The 21684-nt window shown below is 37.9% G+C and overlaps 1 protein-coding gene across 1 annotated transcript in view; it reads right to left on the minus strand.

The window, feature by feature from the left end:
• COL3A1 (collagen type III alpha 1 chain) overlaps positions 1–21684 on the minus strand; it is a 52763-nt gene that overhangs the window by 22798 nt on the left and 8281 nt on the right. Inside the window, exons 2-12 of the mRNA XM_009643542.2 lie at positions 11594–11602; positions 11162–11365; positions 9220–9248; positions 8536–8652; positions 6324–6395; positions 2857–2922; positions 2201–2254; positions 1908–1961; positions 1131–1184; positions 921–974; positions 416–469 (exon numbers count right to left, since the gene is read on the minus strand). Of these exons, the coding sequence (XP_009641837.1) occupies positions 416–469; positions 921–974; positions 1131–1184; positions 1908–1961; positions 2201–2254; positions 2857–2922; positions 6324–6395; positions 8536–8652; positions 9220–9248; positions 11162–11365; positions 11594–11602 (767 nt within the window). The remainder of the gene's footprint in view (positions 1–415; positions 470–920; positions 975–1130; positions 1185–1907; positions 1962–2200; positions 2255–2856; positions 2923–6323; positions 6396–8535; positions 8653–9219; positions 9249–11161; positions 11366–11593; positions 11603–21684) is intronic.

Here is a 21684-nt window from a genome sequence, read left to right on the forward strand (position 1 = left end):
AGAAACAAGACAGCCTGATCCACTGCCCCTTTCTGCGTGGTGATGAGTGTCCTCAGCATGAACTGAGGTCTGTCAGGTCTAAGTCTAAACAAGCGTCAGAACAAAATATTTAAACAGAAAAAAAAAAAAAAAAATCAGGAAGACTTGGTCCTTTAATATTATGCAATGAAGTCAGATGATCCAGGCATGTATTTTCATTTTGGAATCTCGTCTTTGTCATGGCTGGACAATAGGGGCATGATGTGGTTCAGAAAGTTTAACTCCTTTGGAATGATTCTCACTCTTTTCATTAAGATATTCAATGACTTTCTTTAATGTTTAATGGATCTTTATAATTGCATAATTTGCAAAGAATATAACAAATGATGAAGGGTATTACTCTACCTATTACAAAGATGACAGTATAGTTTTTTACCTTCGGACCAGGAGCTCCAGCGTCACCTTTGGAACCATCTTTTCCATCAAAACCCTGTGGGAAAGGAAAACCGTATCTGTGAATAATATTCCTTTTGTGTTCTGAAAAACTTCATTCCTCTTGGCAAAATATTAAGCTTCAAGACAAACTCATATAAAGGGGCATATTTTTAATAATGAGTGCTATCATCCATTGGAACACTTTTTGAAAGAAAATTCTGATTCGTCCATCTCTCCGTGGCCGTTAGTTGAGAGAGGATGCTTTTCTGGAAAGCATGATTCAGCCCAGCATTTGGGATGGAGCTCTACAATTGAGGTAGCAAGACGAAATTTAACAGTCTTTGCTACAGAAGGTCAGATTACATTGTCCAGAAACTGATCTTTAATTCTATGATTTGATTCAGTCTTTTTAGCTGGGAACTGATGACTGAAAGTGCACGACAGTGCAACACCATAATTCAAGTAGAGTAACAGACTCAGCAATACTCAATATACTCAATACTTACTCGTTGACCTTTCGCCCCAGGCATCCCAGGCATTCCAGGGTGTCCCTTGTGACCCTAAACACACAAATATAGAAAGATGAATCAATCCCATTTTTACTGTATGAAGGGCACAAGCCAATGTTTATTGGGTGTCATGTTCACTTGATTAACTGAAAATGGGAAAACAGAATCATTGATTAGAAGACCATTGTTATTGGGGGCTTTTCATACCGGTAATCCAGGGACTCCACGGTCTCCATTTCTCCCTGGTCTTCCTGGTTCTCCCTATGGAAAGAAAGTAAATTTTTTTGATTGCTTTGCTATTGCTTCAGTTACTGCAAAGAACTAGTCCTAGTAGATGAAGGCAAGTCAGAACAAGCAAGTGAAACTTCTACCAAATACAATGGGGAAAATTATAGCAGGGTGATGGTTGAGTATATGACTGCCTTCTGAAAAACAGTTGCCAGAATTTATAAACTCAATATTTAACAAGATTTTGGTTAACATTTAGATTATTTCAAGACAACTTTTAGGAAGAGATGATCACAGAAAACTTATTTTTCATGGTGAAACACTCAAAATGGACAAAAACTTTAGCAGATTGTCTCACCTTGTACTACACATATTCAAGACTTTCTGCTGTGACACAAAAGATGGTTTTAACAGCCTGACCTGTTAAAGCTAGACTCAAAGGGAGCAGACAACTACCACTACTGTCTGCTTTTCTTTATAACTGCTGATTTATTTTGCACCATATCAAAAGAAGGTGTTTTATGCTTAAGTTTTCCTCAGTTCTTTTAAACTGTGTCAATCAAACTGCCTGTTAAAATTGAAACTTTTTTTGAATGGATATTTATACCTAATGTAAGCCAAGTCTAGTTTCTTATGGTCATGTTGTTAAATTGAGAAGTAGGGAGAGGTTAAAAATTCTTAAATGCAATGGTATCGATGTGCTCTGTGAACTTTCTCCGCATTTATTAATCACTAAATCAATTATAGTGAACTTACATCTTTTCCTGGTGGACCAATTGGGCCTGTTATTCCAGAAGGGCCTGGAGGTCCCTGTAGAAAAAAAAAAAAAAACCTATCATAAAAAATATGAAGTCTCTTTCAAATAAAAAATGCATTAGATGTAATAAAATACTTGTACACTTGACATACATGATAGTAAACAGACAGGATGAACTGCAACATTTCAATCCACCCCCGTGATGACACAGATTCAAGCTTGTAATATCACACCTTTAGCATATATATATGCTACATATATGTGTATTTATATGTATATAATGTATACGTACAGGAGGGCCGGGTTGTCCTGGTTCTCCGGGGTTACCCTGATATCCAGCAGTGCCCTATAATGCAGCAAAATACAGTTAAGATGTGAACAGTTATGTGCATCATTCCATGGTGCTACTGTATTTTACAATAATCTCATAACCATAAGGAAAACCTTAGTCAGGGCTGTCACCAAATGACCAAAGGTGAAATTAGCAGAACTAAGCAGAATACACCTCCTTGAAAACAGAATTAAAACTACTCCTCTAAAAGAACATGTACATCAAAAAACTCAGAGCATGTGTGTTCATGGAATGAATATTAGGATTTCTAGTTATTTTTATCTCCTGTAAAATTTTTGTATGAATAAACATTTGGGAATGTTAACAGAGGATGATAGGCAGTGGCATATCTTAAGACAACCTTAGCTGACACCCCACAAAAATGCAGAAAGTGCGGGTGAACACACGGACTGAAGCAAGCACAGTGTTTAGCACTGAGCCATCAAGTCTTGGTGGTGCACAGATACTACAGCCCAATTAATAGAAGATGACATTTACCCATAAAATTCTTCAGCATAGATTTAATCAGTTGAAAACTTATCTGATATTTATGACAGAGAAAATGATAGGCTCGTAGAAAAGAATGAGTTGATAATAAAAAGACTAATTTTACTTACAGGGGGACCTGCTTGACCAGGTGGGCCAGGGGGGCCACTGGGGCCAGGGGGTCCTGGAAATCCAGTCTATAGTGTAGATTAAAAAACAGTCATTATATTACTGTAATATATCTATAATGTAGTTGCAAGAGTCACCAATAACTGTGAAATAAATTTTTACATATTAGTATAGAGAAAAATCCACGGTGACATGCACTTGGTGCAGTAAAAAAGATAAACCAGTGTATATAAACATTGTTAAAAACATTGTCTAGTACCTACAGTCCCCTCAGAAAAGTTTTCTCTTTGCAGCCTTAGCTAACATACTGAACAAAATATTTCCAAAGCTGTAATTTTTTCTTTTGAGTCACTATTCCACTTCTCTAGACCCCCAGAAAGATGCTCGCAGCTTAGCTTTTCAGCTGCCTAAACTGGTGGAATAGATAACTGGAACTCTTAATTTGTTAAACAAAGTAGATGAGCTTCAGCTTCTCTGCCATGTAACTGAGCTTTATTAGCCTAACCTTACATCTTCAGTGGTGGAGCCAAAGTCTACTAAAACTTGTTCATTAGTCTGTTGATGTCAGATTTTGCTTTCTAGAAATAATTTTTAAATTTCTCACTTGCATTCAGGAGCTATATTACATATACATACAGAACCCATTAGAAGAAACTTGTATAATAAACCTTGTTTATGACCCTCAACCTATTAGGACTTACAGGTATACTGAATTACGACCATATTTTTCTTACTTGTCAGTAAGGCAAACATTTTCACCACTGACATTTTATCTCAACTTTAACAGTACCAAGCCATAAAAAATAAATGATGTCTGGACTAACCAAAGGACTCAGAGAATGAAATCTCAATATACGTTATGTTTTGACTCAAATCAGTAACACTGCTCCTTATTTTAACTGGTAAAAAGGGAGTAAAATATTATTAAGGAAATTCTCAATTTGGGAAGAATGCTAATATTTCTGCTTCCTGTAACAACGACCACAAAAGCTTCTGATACTGCAAAACAGAAAACATTTGAAAATTAGCACAGTGGTTTACTGCAGCTATATGTGGTTCTTTAAAAATGCTTTTGTTAAATTAAACTCACTATGGGTTTGATACAGCCAAAACAAAGCATACAAATTACATGAGAACTACTGTGTGCTGCAGTACTGGCAGTATATTCCATGGCTTAATATTGCACACAGTGTGTTTCATGGGATATTGTCGTATGGTGTCAGAATAGGTCAGGTGTTATAGAGGTTACAGAAACATAAGTTTGATATAGTATACTACTATACTACACATATGCTATGTTAATATTAGTTCACAGATTGTCTTTTGTCTAAAAAAGAGAATCACTGTGATATTTGCTATGACAAGAAGCACACCAAGTGGCAGAGCACTTAATATCTGGGTAAATCGGTTTGCCTTCAATGTGCAAATGCAATGAGCAGTCCATCACTCTTAATTGTGAGAACTCGTTTGGTACAAATTAAGTTTGGACTTGGCATGAGTTGGAACCATCAACTCATCAATTGCAATCAATCAATTAGACTTATGACTAGAAAAAAAGAGGCATTATTTTTTTTCAAGGTGCACTCTGAGGAGATAAACTGATGGTTAGGTGTGGCATTTGCTTCCTGCCAGCATCTCCAGGCTGTGAACAAATGAGCACATTTTAGTTAGAATACATGCACTGGTGGAAAGAGGCAAAGACAACGTGTGGATGTTATATGAGCAAGTACAAAATCAGCCTGAAAGCAGTGGAAAACCACCAGAAAGACGGTAGTGGAGGGATGCATGACTGAGGAAATACCAGCCATGGTAACCACCCATGGACAAATGTTGGTGCTATAGCTGGCATTTTTTATTTCATTGCTCTTCCAAATGATTTCACTTTGGAAATTTATTTAAATCGAAAGTTTAAGTTGAAAATTGATAAATTAAATTTACAAATTACTAAATAAATTAATCTATATAATGCTAGTGATAAATATTACTTAGTTCTAGTGAGTTTAGCCACATCTGCCTGTAACTGCACTGTTACTGGCTTTGCAGTCATGCATTGCATGATGCAGTATAAAAGAAGATATGACCTGAAAGCACACAGACCAGCTGAAGACATTCTAGGGTGCCCAATTAATTAATTTTATTTTTTTTTAACACAAGTCTAGAGATCAGAGCACAAGAAATCACTAAGCACCTCAGGGAAAAATGCCAAAATAGAGAGCAGTAACCATGTTTATTAGCTGAAAGGTATCTCAGTTATCCGCCTGGTTCAGCACATCCCATATTAAGGCACCAAGTAGCAAAATGTAGATGATATGATAAGCTGTGGGCAACAACTGTGAGGAGCTGAAAATGAATAAATGAATAAACAAATACAAAAATGGATGGTTGAAGAAGACCTTTGCATGGATGATCATATTAGCAAATGAACAAGGTAGAAATGAACAGATGAAAATAAAGGTGAGAAAACAATGAACTATTTTTCAGGAAAAACAGATGTTGTGGTTAGTAAAATTTATTTCACAAGATGATCTGATGGAACCCTAAGAAATAACACGTTTGCTGGGAACTGCCTTGATATGCTACAACATGTGATACCCAAAACTTGTTATGCAGGATTGGACTGAAAATAATGATTATGCTTAATGAAGCAGCAGCCAATTTCAAATAATAGCAATGCACCACATCCTCTATAGAGCAGATTGCCTGAATCTCCACGTCACCGGTGTCGAATATCTCTAAATCCTAGTGCCTAAAAGGAAAACCATGAGGTGCAACATTTAAATTGATTTTATACAGGAAGCATAGTTCATGCATAACTCTTTCAGGCAATCCATGCTTTATTTTACAAAAAAAACCTGTGAAAAGCTTGGGCCAGGCCTAACAGGCAAATACAGTATCCTTAGTAAACAATCTGAACAGCTGTGGGTAAAAAAATGAGAACTGTAAGAAGAAAAAGTGAAAAGCTTTTCACTGCTTCTGGGATGAAAAAAAAAGATTATAAGAGGGGTTTACTCACTTGTTATCAGGCAAATCTGAACTGTGGAAAAGTAAACAAGTATGAAGTATCATACTGAGCAGAGACAGAATGCTGCTGGATGGATAATGGAAGATTAGGGACAGTGGAAGAGGTAAAAAAGTGGTGGAAGGGAGGGAAGTAATTAGTAGAAGAATACCAAAGCAGATAAATGAAGAGGTTATGCAAGGGAGAAAGGACTAAATGTTTAGGTAAGTGAATCAGAGAGAGATTAGGTAAGAAAAAGAAGAAAGAGAGAGAAAAGGCAAAAGCCCCAGATTATCTATAGTTACTTTTTAGAATTATATTGCCAGGCAAATTGCTGCCTTACATTGCATTCCACTTGCAGGCAACAATTAAATGAAAACTTATCTTGTTAAATTAAAATCAGGATACGTACACATCCAAGGTATAATCTATGAAGAAAGAAATGATAGAAAAAAGTCTATATCATCTTACAATGGGCTGTGGGTAACCGATACCAACTGAACCGGCCTTCACATCATAGGAGTCATACTGTGGAGAAAAACTCTGTAAAAGAAATAGAGAAAAACAGAAAGAAAAAAAAAAGAAAAAAAAGAAAAAAAAAGAAAAAAGATTGATCAAATAAGTCTTTTCTTATATTGGCATGACAAATGTATGGAAATAACTCATCTGTATCTACTGAGTAGTACTTGTTTGATATACAGCTGCCGTATTTTAGAATCATCCATAAGAGAAGCCCAGTCAATATCTTTCTTTTGTGGTCATGGTAATGTTAGCTCCCTACATTGTGCACATCCAGGTTTCATCTTGACAGCTGGACCTCAGCTGAGCCAAAATTTACCTTCTCTCTCCTCTTCTTATTCTTGTTTGACTCTTTTAAAGCTTTTTCCCCCTCATTTTCTTTATCAGCCTCTTTTCTGTTGGCCTTAGTTGCCACTCAAGGAAGTTGATGAAATACTTTCTGTTGCTCTAAAGAATGCAACAGTTTAACAGTTTACTATTAGTCTCCTAATTTCTTTTACCTGTGACTAATGAATGTCTCATTTCAGAGTATTTTGTAGCAAAAAAATCTCTTACCTACATATAAGTTTGTCCTTCCCTGAATTACAAATAATTTTTTTCTACCTCATGCATGGGAACTTACAAATCTCAGAAAATTGAGTGTTATGCCTTTTTCCTAATGCCATTTTCCATCTTTCCCTTTCTCCCTTCCCATTCTCTATGTCACTCCAAATAATTCAAACACAATCATCAGTTTTGAGCCTGAGCAGCCAAGCCTCAATGCTTTTGACAATTTGTCTTGAAACAAATGGAAGCTCAGTCCAAGGAATGGAGTGAAAACGTGTCCTGTGGGCCTTTCTGAGAGCAGATAGCATCTTTGGCACACCCATTTACATAAACTGTTGTTTCAAAAACTAGAAAACTATAAATTCTACAGTCAGTTTTTCAAGGAATTCCCATGTAAGCCTCTTAATTAGCATACGTTGATTTTATTATGCAGATGTTAGCAAATTTAGTTGAATAATATGTCATTGATGCAGTTTACGCATTAATGGCACATAGAGGTGGTTGTGCAGGGAAGGTTGAATACATGCAGTGTTCTGCCTGATAACCCAAACCACTGCAGACCCAGCTCATTCGCTGACCAGGCACAAGACTCCTGGGCTGTCGATATCAACCCCCTTGTCAGGATTCAACAGCACATCTTGGATACAGCCTTGGAGTGGCTGACTAATTCAGCCTATCAACCTCTCCTGCATCTGCATCTGCTAACCCAAGCCCAGGTAGCTCTCTTGCTGTGTTATATGATGTCCACTGAGACCGGTTAACTGATCCATGGGTGCTTCTCCCAGAAACTCAGCCCTTCAGATGCAATCCCTTTCAGAATTAAATAAAACCAAGACATCTTTCCCCAGTTTTTGGCTTACCTGGGAATGGGAAACATACAAGGAAGCTATAAACAGTGGCCTGTGTTCAAAAGTAGCAATTGTTTTAACATAGGACTTTTAACAGCTTTGTACTAAAGCAATTCCATCTTGTAAAGCTAGGTTTTCTCGATTGCATGGGAGACAACATGATCTCTTAACAAAATACTATCTGTGGCTCAGCTGCCTCAACAAATCCAACTGCACAGAACCTTTAGTTAAAATTAGCTCTCTTGTTGCATCTGCCCAATGCTAAAGAAGAGAATTCAAGATTCAGTGGGCCACAAATAAAGATGGAGCATGACAAATAGTACTTATGTGGCGCTTCACTGCAAGCACAGGACCTGTGTTTTGGTCTAGTCTCCTGGGAATGTTTCTTTATTAAAGATGCATTGGATAAAATATAGGAAAGAGAGTTCCCTAACCGTTAAGCTTGAGGGGACATACTTCCTTCTGCATGCTTTCTTTCTGGTCAGATTATTTCTGACTTTCAGAAATCCTTCTTCAGGTCTGGCTCCAAAAGTTTTAAAAAATAAGATAAGGCAGAGATTTAATTGCACTCTAGCCAAATTTTGTGGACAAAGCCCCAAACCAACAACAAAACCACACCTACCACTCAGCTGTGTTTTTCAAAGGCACAAATGAGAGGCAGATGCCGCTGAAAGCAAAGTATGTGTGAAGGGGCAAGGGCTAGGTGCCTATAGTATTGCTCTGTATGCTTATGAGCAACAAGGTAGAAGCTGAACGTAATGATGACTTACACCTCCATTTATACTGGGACATGACTGGCAGATTCCAGGCGGGCCAGGAGCTCCAGGACTTCCTGGCTGTCCCGGAGGGCCAGGGGGACCGTTTCTGCCTGGAACCCCAGGAGAACCCTGCAAAGACACAAACAGAACAGATACAGATGTCGGCACTTGCCTCCAACCGCAAGGGCATCGGGGGACAAACCCTTCTATTTGTAACAAAGCCTGTGCAACTGTGGTGGGAAACTTTCGCTGTTAAACATAACTAAGACCATAACTGAACATTTAAGGAAGACATAGACAGTAGACAAAATTCACGCATGGAAACACTTCTTGCGGGAGCCTTACTGCAGCTGATATTTGATCAAACACACTAGAAATATTAAACAGGTCAATTCCTGAATCTAAAATTAATACTGCTAGTGGAGTCCATAGATTTTTTTTCCTACTAGGAAGAAAAATAACAAAAAAGCCCCAATATAGTTTGGCCTAAAATCTCTCTGTTTTTCCTGTTTAAATTTTTGAGAGTTCTGTTGAATCTAAAAGACTACTTCAAAGTAACTATATGGCACAGTCCTGTGGACAGTGCAGACATGAATGAAAGCTGGATATCTCAGCATCTTGAATGGGATATATAGCACTATAGGAATTGGCTCTTGATTTTGTTAGTTTCCTTGGGAAAAAAAAAGCTGCACTTACAGGGTCTCCTTTGGGGCCTTGGCTGACCACTCCAGGAGTCTAGAAAAAAAAGGAAAAGTAATTAAATTAAGAGAGAAAATCAATATAAAACCAAACTCTGAATATATATATATATATATATATAAAAACAAGAGGAAAACACATTTAAATATTTGAATATAATTTTATCAAATGAATCCCATTTATTCTTATTCAATATATTTTAAAGCTGTGGGGTTTTTTGTCAGTCTTTCATCTGCATTTTCATGGTTCATCCACAAAGCTACACCTCTCCTGTAGGCAAAAACATGGCATTAATGAAGTCAGTAGAGCTTTGCCATTGAGCACAATGGGGACAGAATTCCATGGTGGAAAGCTGTAAGGGATAGTTTTCTTGTATCCTTCTAAGTCCAGCATGTTAAGTGTGTTAATGTAGCTAATTTCAGATCTACTCCTCCAATTTATTTATTTTTCAATTAATAATTCAGTTACATGTTACTATCTGGATTTTCAATTATAGTTCAGAACAGTTTTTATGTATTCAGCTGCTAGTGGTAACGGACAATATTCAGCTGAAACTATCTTGGATCTTTTAAGGTGGCATTTCCCTATACAGCATCGAAGGTCAGCAGGATGTTTCTAGTGGGCTGACCAAACACTTTTATGTCAAAGGCAGAGGCTGGAAGAAGTAGTCCACACGTCCTTTATTATCAGGAGCCACAGAACTGATTCTAAAAGAGTATCCAGCCTGAACAAGAGCGGGAGCTGTGCTTGAGTCTCCAGCATGCTTGCATGCGCCACTTGGTTACACATCTAAAACTGTTCAGTGAATTAGCTCGGGGAATCCTGGAAGCAATACATTTGCACCAGCATGGTGCAACTAACACTAGGTGATGTATTCGTACACAACATTTCATGTTTAAGCAGATATACCATAGAGCTGCAGAAATAGATCTTCTCCCTTTCTCTTCCATATACACATCTTTTTCACTCTCTTAGCATCTGGATAAGAATCTTCAATGTGACTGTGGAAATCTATGTACTTCAACAGAATCTCGTGGATCTTAAACAAGGATGAAATGTTCAGATAACCTTAGAGCCTATAACTGGCTCACTCAGTGAAGCGATTTAGGCAGGGGACTTGGCATGCATTAACATTCTTGATTTTCCTGAGGTGAAGTTGCTTCAACTGGTTTAGATAATGTTGGTATCTATCCTGCTCCTGTGGGGGTTTGGACTAGATGACCTCTAGGGGTCCCTTCCAACCCAAAACATTCTATGATTCTATGATTCTATGATTCTATGATTCTATAAACAAGATGATGACAAATTAGGGAGGTAGGGCTTGAATCATCTCTCCTTTACAGGGCGTTAAGTCAGCAATAACTCTGCAAAAGGAAATTTACTCTGTGATGATGTAGAACTGAGTTGATAAGAAATGCAGACTCGCAGTATGCTGTGAAAATTGTCTAACTTTCTTTAACTCCATGTTGGCATTAGTTTTGTGGATATAGATTAAGCATGCAGCCAACAAATAAGCTGTTTGCATTATGCCTATGCTTCTCTCTAAAATGAAAAATGTAATGGCTAATTGTTGCCCTCTGTCCCTTTCTACAATTTATCTTTGCCTGTTTTCTATGTAAAACTGGGTTGAAGGACTTCATCCTTTCAGCTGCATAGCCCAAAGAACTAACAAATATTTTATCAGATCTGGTACCAATTCTCTGACAGAATGCAGAAGTATTCTTGAATTTAACAAAAATGATAAAACTCTGAAATTTAAAGCAGGTTTTTTTTTTTTTATTTGGCAAAATTTGCCCATCCCAAGTGTTCGCCTAGTGTCAGGAAGTGACAAGCTTAGCATTTAAAATAAAAGTGTTTAAGAGCATCTAAAAGAAAATTATTTGAGGTTGACATGGATCAAGAAGGTGGCAACACCAAAGTAACAACACTGAGAACAAACTTACTCTTGGAGGTTGTGTTGTTGTTTGTGGACAAACTGGACAGCACTCTCCAAAGGGAATCTCTGGGTTGGGACAGTCTGGCTCCTGATCGTCACAGATGATGTCATCACAGAGAACAGATCCTGAGTCACACACACAGATTTGGCATGGTTCTGGTTTCCAAACATCCCTGTCAGCATAAGCCTGCCCAAGATGGGTACATCCTGTGACTGGAAAGAAAGACAAAATAGTGTTCAATATTATTTCAAATGTGTTTTGCAAATCAAAGAGGAACAACATGAAAGCTGTTGGATAGTCTGTTTTGTTTTCTACTGTAATATAGTTTATGCACATGAAGTAAAAGACTAAGTACTTCTTGTCAGACGCTGGGAGGATCTGTTACATTAATTGCAGAGTCTGCTCTGAATCTATAAATAGACATCAATGGAAACCTCCTGGAGCTGATCCAAAGCCCAATTAAATCTGTGATAATCTTCTGTCTCAAGTAATTTTAATATCAGACTGAGTAACTGTGTAATTAGCAATTGAATTCTTTGCTGCAGCTAAAAAGTAAATGTGCCAAATCCCTCAAACAAGTGTATCATTGGCCCCTGTGTGCCAGCATGAGCACTTACACATGGATGCGGAATGAGCTGTCCGACTAGCATGAACTCTTGTTGCTAGCGTCATGCATTAATAGCTAGCACTAAGTGTTTTCAAAGTGTTTTCCCAAAGCTGAGGTATGTGATAGATCTAAAAGAATATTCACATTAATTGCCCAAATGGTTTGCAATTAATGTGTCATCTGGCCTCCTCAAATGTTACATGTATCTATATTTTCAGAAAAAAATATTGTTCATCTGTAATAATCATGGTTCTGTGAATTCCTTCCAACAGCTATTCTACTGATTAAATTTTTTGTAGATAATTAATTTGAAGAGACTGATGAAAAGCAGCTTCAAACATTAAATTTTGGGGTTGTATTTTCTTAGAGAAACAAGATCCAAAAAGCCCGGTCATTTAAACAACCAATATGAAAATAACACTACAAAGTTAGACATGCTCCTTGTAAGTTTTATGGAAGTTATTAGAATAAATATAAGTATCTGTGAATGTCTTGAATAATGGAATAAGATTTTTTTCCCAAGAATAATTCAAAATAATTTCATTTATAAACACAAAATTCTGGAGAAAGAGCTGTTTGTGTACCTACAACATCCTTAAAACTTTACTAGTAGAATAAGTTACCTACTACATATCACCCTTCAAAAAGTAAAAAAAAAATGCCGAAAGATGTAATTCAAAGCTCTGACATTAAAATTACCACTGGCTCCAGGCAGAAAGTGCTGAATGCCATCAGATTGTTGTAATGGTCATAATTATGTAGTATGAGACTGAGTCCAAATTTATAGTGCAGTCCATTCCTATGGGTCATGCAGTCCCTTTTTCTTTTGTCACATGCGGCACCTTTCATCTCTGTTTTTTCTCTTTTCCACTACTGTGTTAGCACACTGGTCTCTTTTTTCTCTTCTAACCAAATTCTAAAACAAATTCTTTGTTTTTCTTTCTCTGTATTTGCGGGTATCTGTTTCCATACCCACACCCATCCTCTTTGGCACAGTACACACTTGCACGTGTTTCCTCTCTTCTCGTGCTTCTTCTCCTTCTGTCTCTTTTCTCTCGATTCTCTTTCATCTTTCCCATAATGTGTAACTTCCCTTTTCATCTCCCCTGAATCCTTTTGTCTTTTGTACCCAAACAGTTCACCTTCTTTACTGCCATGTACACAAAGCTTCATTTTTCAGACTCTGCTCCCTTTTCAGTGTTTCACTCAGCTGCTTTTCCTTGTCCATTTAACCCGACTTCTTCCTCTATGTCACCCATGAGATGCATCACCCCCTTGTATGAGATCTGTCAGGGCAATGGGGAATACAGCCAAGACATCCTGGCTCACTGAGTGGAGAACCAGAGTGGGGATCTCAGAGCTGGGCACTGCATGGGACAGGAGGTTTCTTTTCCCAATTTCAACACTGCTACAGGCTTTCTGCATACACCAACTTCGGTTATTTCTGCACGTCAATTATAAAAGAAGCAAATGAGAAAATGTTGATTTGTCAAGGCTGACACTGCTTATGGTTAAGAGTTGGCTTTGACCACCAGCTTGATTAGAACACCAACAAGACGCAAAAAGCTTCAAAACCCCTTTTCAGATATTTTCAAGCCAATGTTTTTTTCTGTGTCTGATCAGGCTTGGAGCCAGTATTTTACCTTTCTTTGACAATACAAAAAAATCTTAAAATCTAAAATATTCCAGCAGCATATGAAAACTAATCCCCCTCAGACTTTTTCTATCACTTAGAAATTAACTTTTTACTTTTCCCTTCGGTTCTACACCTTTTGGGCTTCACCAGAAACTTCAGGTCCTGCACAAGGGAGGTAGAGAAGAACTGCTTATCTCCAGGACAGCATCTTCCTCACACCCACCATGACACAGGGTCATGGCATCAGATGCTGCTTCAAAGGACACCGCCTAGCAGCCTCCACCTCTGAGGAGGACCTAGACATCCTTTCTTAGTCTGCCAAGCTAGATTTAGTTTCTGAAAAACTGGCTTGGTTTGCCAGCTCTCACACCACAGAATCCTGCCAGTGGATTCCCTGTGAATAAGCTGATTCTCTGCTTAATTAATTGCTGACTGTTTCTGCCAGAAACTTCTTCTTCCTTTAACAAATGAGGATTTCACTGCGGACACCTAGGAAAAAAACCAGACTGCCCAGCTTTGACAAATGTTTCCTGACAAAATAGAAGGCTGAAATGTATTTTTTAAAAAGAGAAGTGCAGTGTTATGAATGAAATCTTTTTAAATAGTCTCTCTAATCACTCAGGGAAAAACCTCAACTATAAAGTGACAAAAGCTGAATAGCTCCATGTACGAGTGGTTCGCTGTATACAAGCAGACCTTGAAAGCAGTAGACTGTGAGGGGCAGAATACCATCAAGGGAGGTTAGAGCTGCTGATCTGTCTGAAAGGTGCTGGTTGGATGGGCCCTACAGAGCATGGGTGGGCATAGCTCCGCTTCATCCCAGCACAATGTACTCAGCTGTCACTCTGCTTAAACACTTCCCAGCTCCACAGGTTGAAATGTCCTTCTCATTTACAAACATAATGAGGAAGGGAAGAGATGATTTTTCTTTTGTTTAGGGCATAACATGGTTTATACATAATTGGCAAAGAAAAATACCATGATACAGAACTAAAAGAATTAATACAGTTACTGTGTGCACATGTAATGTCTGTTTTATGAATTGCACACACATAAAAAAATGCATAGTGTACACACACTTCTGTACCCATAAGATGTGTTTGATTATTTTTGATATTCAGATTTTCAGCTCTCAGTATCACTCTCTTATCCTTTCAAAACCACAAGTTTTCTTAACTCTGTCTTTAAGAGAGCAAGATTCTTTTTTCTCCAGAAAATATTAATATTCAAGAATTTGCATTTTCATATGACAATTTTTTCTTCATCCTTACTTTATTTTCACTGTTTTGTTTTGTTGTTATTTCCAGAAATGTGATCCTGCTGCCTGACAATGAAGAGGCCAGCTCTAATGGGGAGCAGAAAAGGGCCATCTTTCCCATATTTTTGCATTGCTGGTTAGAAAAGATTCTGTTTTCAAGACAGCTGCCCTTTTCTGAAGCAAAGGGCTTTTCTCAGTGACCAATTTTTCACACTGAGAATACTCACCTTTCCATATTTTAGTCAACAATATCCATTAAAATCATGAAAATTTAAAGTGTGTCACAAAACAACAGACATAATTTTACAGTAATAAGGAAATAAAGCAGATTTCTCTGCATTTTTACAAGGTTGTCATTCAGTTATTCTACAGTAGATGGCATCATTTAACAGAAAGAAAAGACAAAAAATTGTAGCCCTCAGGATATAATGACATTCATATTTGCTTCTAACTTTCTGGACATTGTTAAATGAATTAAGAAATAAGCTAGGAGAGCTGCAATGAAAATCGTTGCGGCCTTTGGCAGAATGAAAATATTAAAAAGGTTTCCAAAGGAAACTTACATCTGGGAAGACTTAGTCTGTTCAAGACACCCCCTCTGTGCTCAGATGTAGATCTGTGTGTCAGCATGTTATGACATAATGCATTTTGCAATGCTCATAAAGATTAACCGTTACCTCCAAAATCCTTTGGAAAGCTGATTTGTGCAAAAGCACTGGCAAGTAGCATATAGGAATAACAAGGTTGTAAAAAAGCTGACTGGCCTACTTCTAGACTTGCAGTAAAACAGTCACATACTTGCCTTAGCCAGCTTTTCTTATTGATTCCTGAACATATATATTAGCCTAAGATTTAAAAAAAAAATTAGACCTCAACAGTATTCGCCTCTAGCAATACAAAACCTTATTCTTCTTCCCAAAGCCCTAAATGTGGTGGCTATACAGCACTTCACTTCCATGACAGTTATTGCAATGGTTTGTGGGAAGCTGTGTCAATCTCTGATTCATTGTACAAAACATTAAAGTTTAATACATGAATCCTGAATAACTTTGCATTTATACTGTTTACTAAGCATTCATATTTTTAAAGGTTTTGCTGTGAGTAACATTTCCCTGGGCCAGCCTAAAAAGTGAAGAAAAGAAAAAAAGACAACACAATCTTCGTCATATGCTGGTTTTGAATTATTTCCCATTTTCTAAGCAGCCTAGCAGCTGTATGTAAGCAGACCAAGAGGGAAAGCTGGAAGGAAAATCACCATTTTGTCTCAAAGGACCTATAAGTGTGGTACATAAAAGAGCCCAAATGTGTACTGGGGAAAACAAATACGGTTGTTGTAGGCCTTAAGGATGACAGATGTCATATGGGACATATTCCTGATTCTAGCGAGGTGAATGGGAATTTGTTATCGAGTGCTATGACCTGGGAAGCTGACCTGTTTTGTGGTTCCTTTTGGCTTTGCATTTGTGCAAGCACCATGATCAGGACTTAACCACATTTATATGGCAAAAAGAAAAAATCTAATAGTATCTGCAAAAACCACAGGCTTTTCCACTTTGGACAAAGCAAATCTCCAGCTCTTGCATTAATAGCAGACTCATATATCCCATTTGCAGGGATGTGACTAAATGGTTAGAAATTAAAGAACATCTTGAACTTGTCTGGTTCTGCCTCAGAAAGGGCAATAGTCCACACAGAGGTGACTCATGATCCTCCAGCAGCCTCTTGATAATGGCTTGAGAAGCAAAACCGAGGAGCTTTGATCTGTGAGAATCTGATTACAAGCACAATGAGTCAAACAAACAGTTTTTCCTGTTATTTAAAGTGAATCTGTTAAAGGCTAAGGCACTGAAATGAAGGAGGGCTTGCCTGTGACTGGATCCAAAGTCTGCCAAAGCTAAGAAGGGTCTTTCTGTTGCTTTTTTATGGACTTTTAACTGTGCAAAGCCTGTGCTTCCTTATCTGACCTGGTTTCGGTCATTTGCTTTGCAGGATAGCAACTTCAAAAAGTGTTTTTACATTTCTTCTATAGTAAATGCATTTATTTATTATGTATTCCAGCATTGTTTTATACATTTTTTAACCAATGGACAAAGTAGAAAGGAGCTAAATGGAAATGCTATAATTCTCCCCTACACTGGAGTAGACAGAGGAATCCATCCCAGTGTCTGCAGCATCACTGCTTTCCATTTACTGAGCAGAAAAGAATGCTATGGTGTCTACCTTGAAGCAAATGGTTTGGGCTCCTTGTCTGGTATTATGATGATGTTTATAAGAAAATCAAACATACTTGTTCCATCCCACGATCAGTAATGGAAACAAACAGACTCTCATAATGAACTAATTGCCTTGCTGAGCCAGAATGGCCTGGTTTGTCCACATACTATCCTGTCAGCTAAATACTGAGTACTCAAAAAGTCTGAAATAGTGTCTATTCTCTAGCAGTCACGAAAAGGGGTGGAAATATAAGAAAAGAAATGGTTTAGTAAGATTTTTTTTTTTCACCTGCAAGGCCTACAGACATTCTTTCAGCTGGAGTTGTCTTAAAACAACTAAACTAGCTAATTAACTGAATCTCTTTCACATGGTGCATGAGGACATAAGGGCCTATTCAGGTGTACCTACCTATTAGGACATTCAGATTTAATGCTACTGACGTAATATTTTGTTATTTAAGGCTTGTCCACCATGTGATTGGAGGTATCAGGAATGACACCTCCATTGATAAAACACTTAAATGCAGGCTATGAAAAATCAGAGCGAGTCCATCTTAAAAATATTTTCCTGCTCCATGTCCTGTAGGAGGAATAACTGCTATTGGGTGGAATGGAAAAGCAGTATGAATGAATGGTTCACAGATTTCCCAAGTTTCATACCAAAAGGATGGCTACATCCTGTGCTTTCAGACTGAAACCGAAGCTTTCTTACTTCTAGGGATGCTTGTCTTCCAAAAAAGCTGGTGTTTGAACAGTTCTGCCACTGCGCCAGTCCCAGACATTTTCTTCTTTACTCAGATACAGAGCAAGAAAGAGAAAGCAGCATAAAAGAATGCTGGTTAACCATAATATTGCACTTGTCTGTCAGAGGTATCGCGGAGAGGGGACACGCACCGTTTCACCGGCAATGTATAGAAAAGGCTGGATTCTGAGGCAAAGGGTCATGATGTCATGTAGCCAACCTGTCCTTGCTCTGAGACACACCCAATCTGTCCTTCAGATTACAAAATGGAAAAAAAAAAAACCAAACAGGCCCGCATTGGTACATACAAGTATTTGGATTTTAACCAAATCATTGCTTGTTCCCTTCATTTGTCTTTGTAAGCTTCAAATGCTTCAAGCTTTCTGCAGCTTTTAGAAATTTTAGAAATAACAGGATTAAAAAATACCCTTATGGCATATTTGCTACCAAGTAAAACACAAAATGCCTCTATTTTCCTTGCAGATTATTAGCTTTTTCCTGATATTTCAAAGTGTGATTTACATTAAGAACTCGAATTTTTCTCCTAGGGCTATTGTTCTTCTCAAAGGTAATGTGATCGAAAGTGGCTGAATCTGTCACATTGTTCTGTCTCAACATTTATGTTTCACAAATTGCTCTATACAGGCACGCATGTTGACATCCTTAAATGATGTTCTTCATGCAACTTCTAAAGGTCAGCCTGCCACATAAATGCTGCTTTGAAATAGGGACCAGTGATATCCCATCAGCGATGGCATGTTGTTACACAACAGCCCCACTGGCTTCTTCTGGTGTCTGACATGAAAAACAATGGCAGAAGAGTTTTCTTGTTTCCAAACTGCTAATAAGAAAACAAAATGCAAGGAGGGGTTTTTTTGTTTGTTTAGTTGGTAGGGGTTGTTTTTGGCAGAACTGTCATTTCAAACTGAGTCATACAAGGAGCAGGATGGAGCAGACTGCTGTATGTCTATCACCTTGCTTCGTGCTTGGGGCTGCCCAGAGAATTGTTATACCTGTTTCTGAACTTTAAAAAGTCATTTTGAGAAAAACATCTGATGGATGCAAGAGACAGTTATACTCCTTTTGTTATTAGCTATTCCTCGCCAATATCATGGCCTAAATTGTTTTTTGTAAGGGAGGAAGATATTTCTGAATGACCATCTGTATTGAGATGTTATTCTGGGATTTCCTCTCCAAAGTCCTCTCTCAACAGGTTGACTCTGTAACTTGGATAATTATATTTATATTTTTGTCTTTTTAGTAGAGGGAGACCTCTTTTGCTGTAATCTGCAGAATGTGTATCGTTCATTCCTGATTAAGGGTAAAGATTGCCTGCTCAGAACCTCCCTTGATTTTACTGGGCTTTGGATCAGACCTAAAGAACATCAACTTCTAATTATTCTGGTGGGAAGTGAAGGTCTTCAGTGCCTGGCAGATCAAACCTTTTAAGAAGGGTAACCATTTGCATTAGAGCAGGACACACAGTAAGTAAGAATTTCATCTTAATTCAGTGAATTCAATGCCTTTTAGAGGGAACATTGCAGAATTTTTCAGTCATTCTTCCAGTTATTGGTAAAACGCCTATGAGATTTTTCCATCCTCTCTGTTCTTACATTACAGTATTTTTTGGCACATCACCTTTGTGCCATTTGGTGTCACTCTAAAAATAAGCAGCAGGCTGCAATGACTTTATTTGTGGCTATTTAGTTGTAGTGCTGGCATAAATTCTCACTATTCTGCAGTAATCTGATTTTAATGTGCTTCTTGTCTTTAGAGTGAACGATGCCAAATGGCACGAAGACTTATGTCTTAAACCAAGCAGAAACTAACATAAATTCAAGGTCTCGTGATTACTGATGATTTTATGGATTTATTAGTTTCTTTAAAATACATCCTGCCCTCTCCTTGGGCAGTTGATGAAGACTTCTACAGTCAGAGTCCAAGTGTCAAGGTAGTCTTAATTTTGAACACTTGAACACATGAACGCTTCCAATTTTATTCCATAAAAAGCTGGCCTAATATATTTCTAAAGAAAAAGCAATACCTTCATGGTCAATATTGTTAGGATCAACTGAGTTGAAAAATTTGCCAAAATCCAACACAATATTTTGTCAGAACTTTAAAAAAAAAATCACCCCCAAGGTATAATCTCAAAGACATACTTCTGCGTTTCTGATTTTAGCTAGGACCAGGAACAGTTTATAACATTGGAGTGTTCTTTGCAACGTTTCTTGCAGTAGGTCTGTCCTGGCAAGAATAAAGAATAACTGGAAAAGTCATTGTGTACAAGCAGGTTTCCCAGACTGTACAACCAGTCTGACAGATCCAAAGCATCATGAAAGAGAGATTCAGCTTCTGAGCTGCTAAGTGAAAGGGAACCACTGGAAACTGGTAATTGCTACAGCTCGCTCTACATAGCACCTTGTGTAAAACATACTAACATAACTACTTAATTTAGAATACTTTAAGCTTCTCACAGAATAAAACCCAAAGGCTGTGTGGTAAAAAAAAGTGTATGATTCCTTTTTTTTTCATTGCCTAACTTTGTAATTAAAACAATTTTTATCAGGTGATTGAAGTTTCAAGTGGGACATGATCTTCTCTTTCTCCTTAGCTCAGTGAGAGGCCTAATAATTTTATGCAATGCTGTTTCTGTGGTTTGCCTTGGAAGAAATCAGCTTGATTCAACGCTTCTCTCCTGAGACTGAAACAGATGGGAAATGTTACAATGCAGTATAGTATGTATGGCAATATCATTTATATTTTCAGATACGTTGGGCAAAGTCAGCCCCAATATAACTCCATGGCCATAGTGAATTTACATCAGAGATGAATAAAGCAGCAGGGGGTCACATTCTATACTAGCATAACTCCCTGCACAATTTTATTGATTTTCCTGCAATTTCAGAAGTTGGAAGTAAATGAAGAGTTTGGTTCTTGTATTTCATATTCCAGTGATGGATTAAAGAACTCTGGCGTATTGTCTAAAGAAAAGAATCATATCTTTGGCTGCCAATAAATTGAAGGTATTTGTAATTCAGAAGGTTGTGGGGGGCATGGCAGATTTTGAATTCATTAACCTAGTTTCATCTGCAAAACAGTTTGTACTCATTCACTCCTTATTCCAGTTTGTACTAATTCACCCCACATACATTTTGGACAGTTTGTTGGATACAGATGGCAGTATTTGAAATTCTTCTTAATCTGCCTCATAGAGGATATTAAATGGCTATTTGTACACTGGATACAACGTTCTTATTGTCAACTTTGTAAGGCTACTAAAGTGAGTACTGTTAGGGTTTTCTCATGGTACCAAAGACAAGTTTCTTAATTCGGGGGCCACTTTTAAGTATCAAGTTTTATGCCTATTTTTCATGCATGAAGACCTAAGCACCTTCCTAACTAATTCCCTCGTCAGGTGAAAATCCCTAGTTTTGGTGTGGTGAGGAGCCTGCAAACACAGAGCTGACTCTTGATTTCCATCAGAGGTCAGAAGCATTGCTACTGAGGCGCTGCCCGAAGCCTGGCACAAATTTAGCTCTGCCTGCTCTGTGCAGCAGCAACCCCTTCTGGCACAGGCTGAGAATAAACAGTGCTGCGCAGCAGAGGAGGGCTAGAACCTCTTCAGCAGACACCAGTTTATCTGCTGGAGTCCTTAAAGGGTATGAGTGGAAGAGTTGGAGCCAGGGAACACCTGATAAATGAAGAGGGTCTGTACTTTTTTTTGATTCTTCACTGAACGAAGTTTACAACACTCTTTGGCTGCTCTAACATGAAAAGAATTAGCTGGACTCAAACGCCTCTCTTCTTTCCTTTCTCCTTTTTTTTCTCCCTCCATATTTATGCTATTTTGTCCATACAAAAAAGAGGCATCTACAAAGAGGACCACCCTGCCAACGACTAAGCCGCCAGCAGGCTTAGAATACTGTGCAAAGAATCTTCAAAATGTCTGTGCAGATTTCAATTACTCTTTTCAAAGATTTGCAATTCCCACTACACAGCCTATTGTTTGCTTTCACTAGGACATTCTTCTCTTAAACAGCTGGCACAGAACGACTATGGCTCTGTA

This window comes from Egretta garzetta, unplaced genomic scaffold (genome assembly GCF_000687185.1).
Source record: "Egretta garzetta isolate BGI_Z169 unplaced genomic scaffold, ASM68718v1 scaffold297, whole genome shotgun sequence".
Classification (NCBI taxonomy): domain Eukaryota; kingdom Metazoa; phylum Chordata; class Aves; order Pelecaniformes; family Ardeidae; genus Egretta; species Egretta garzetta.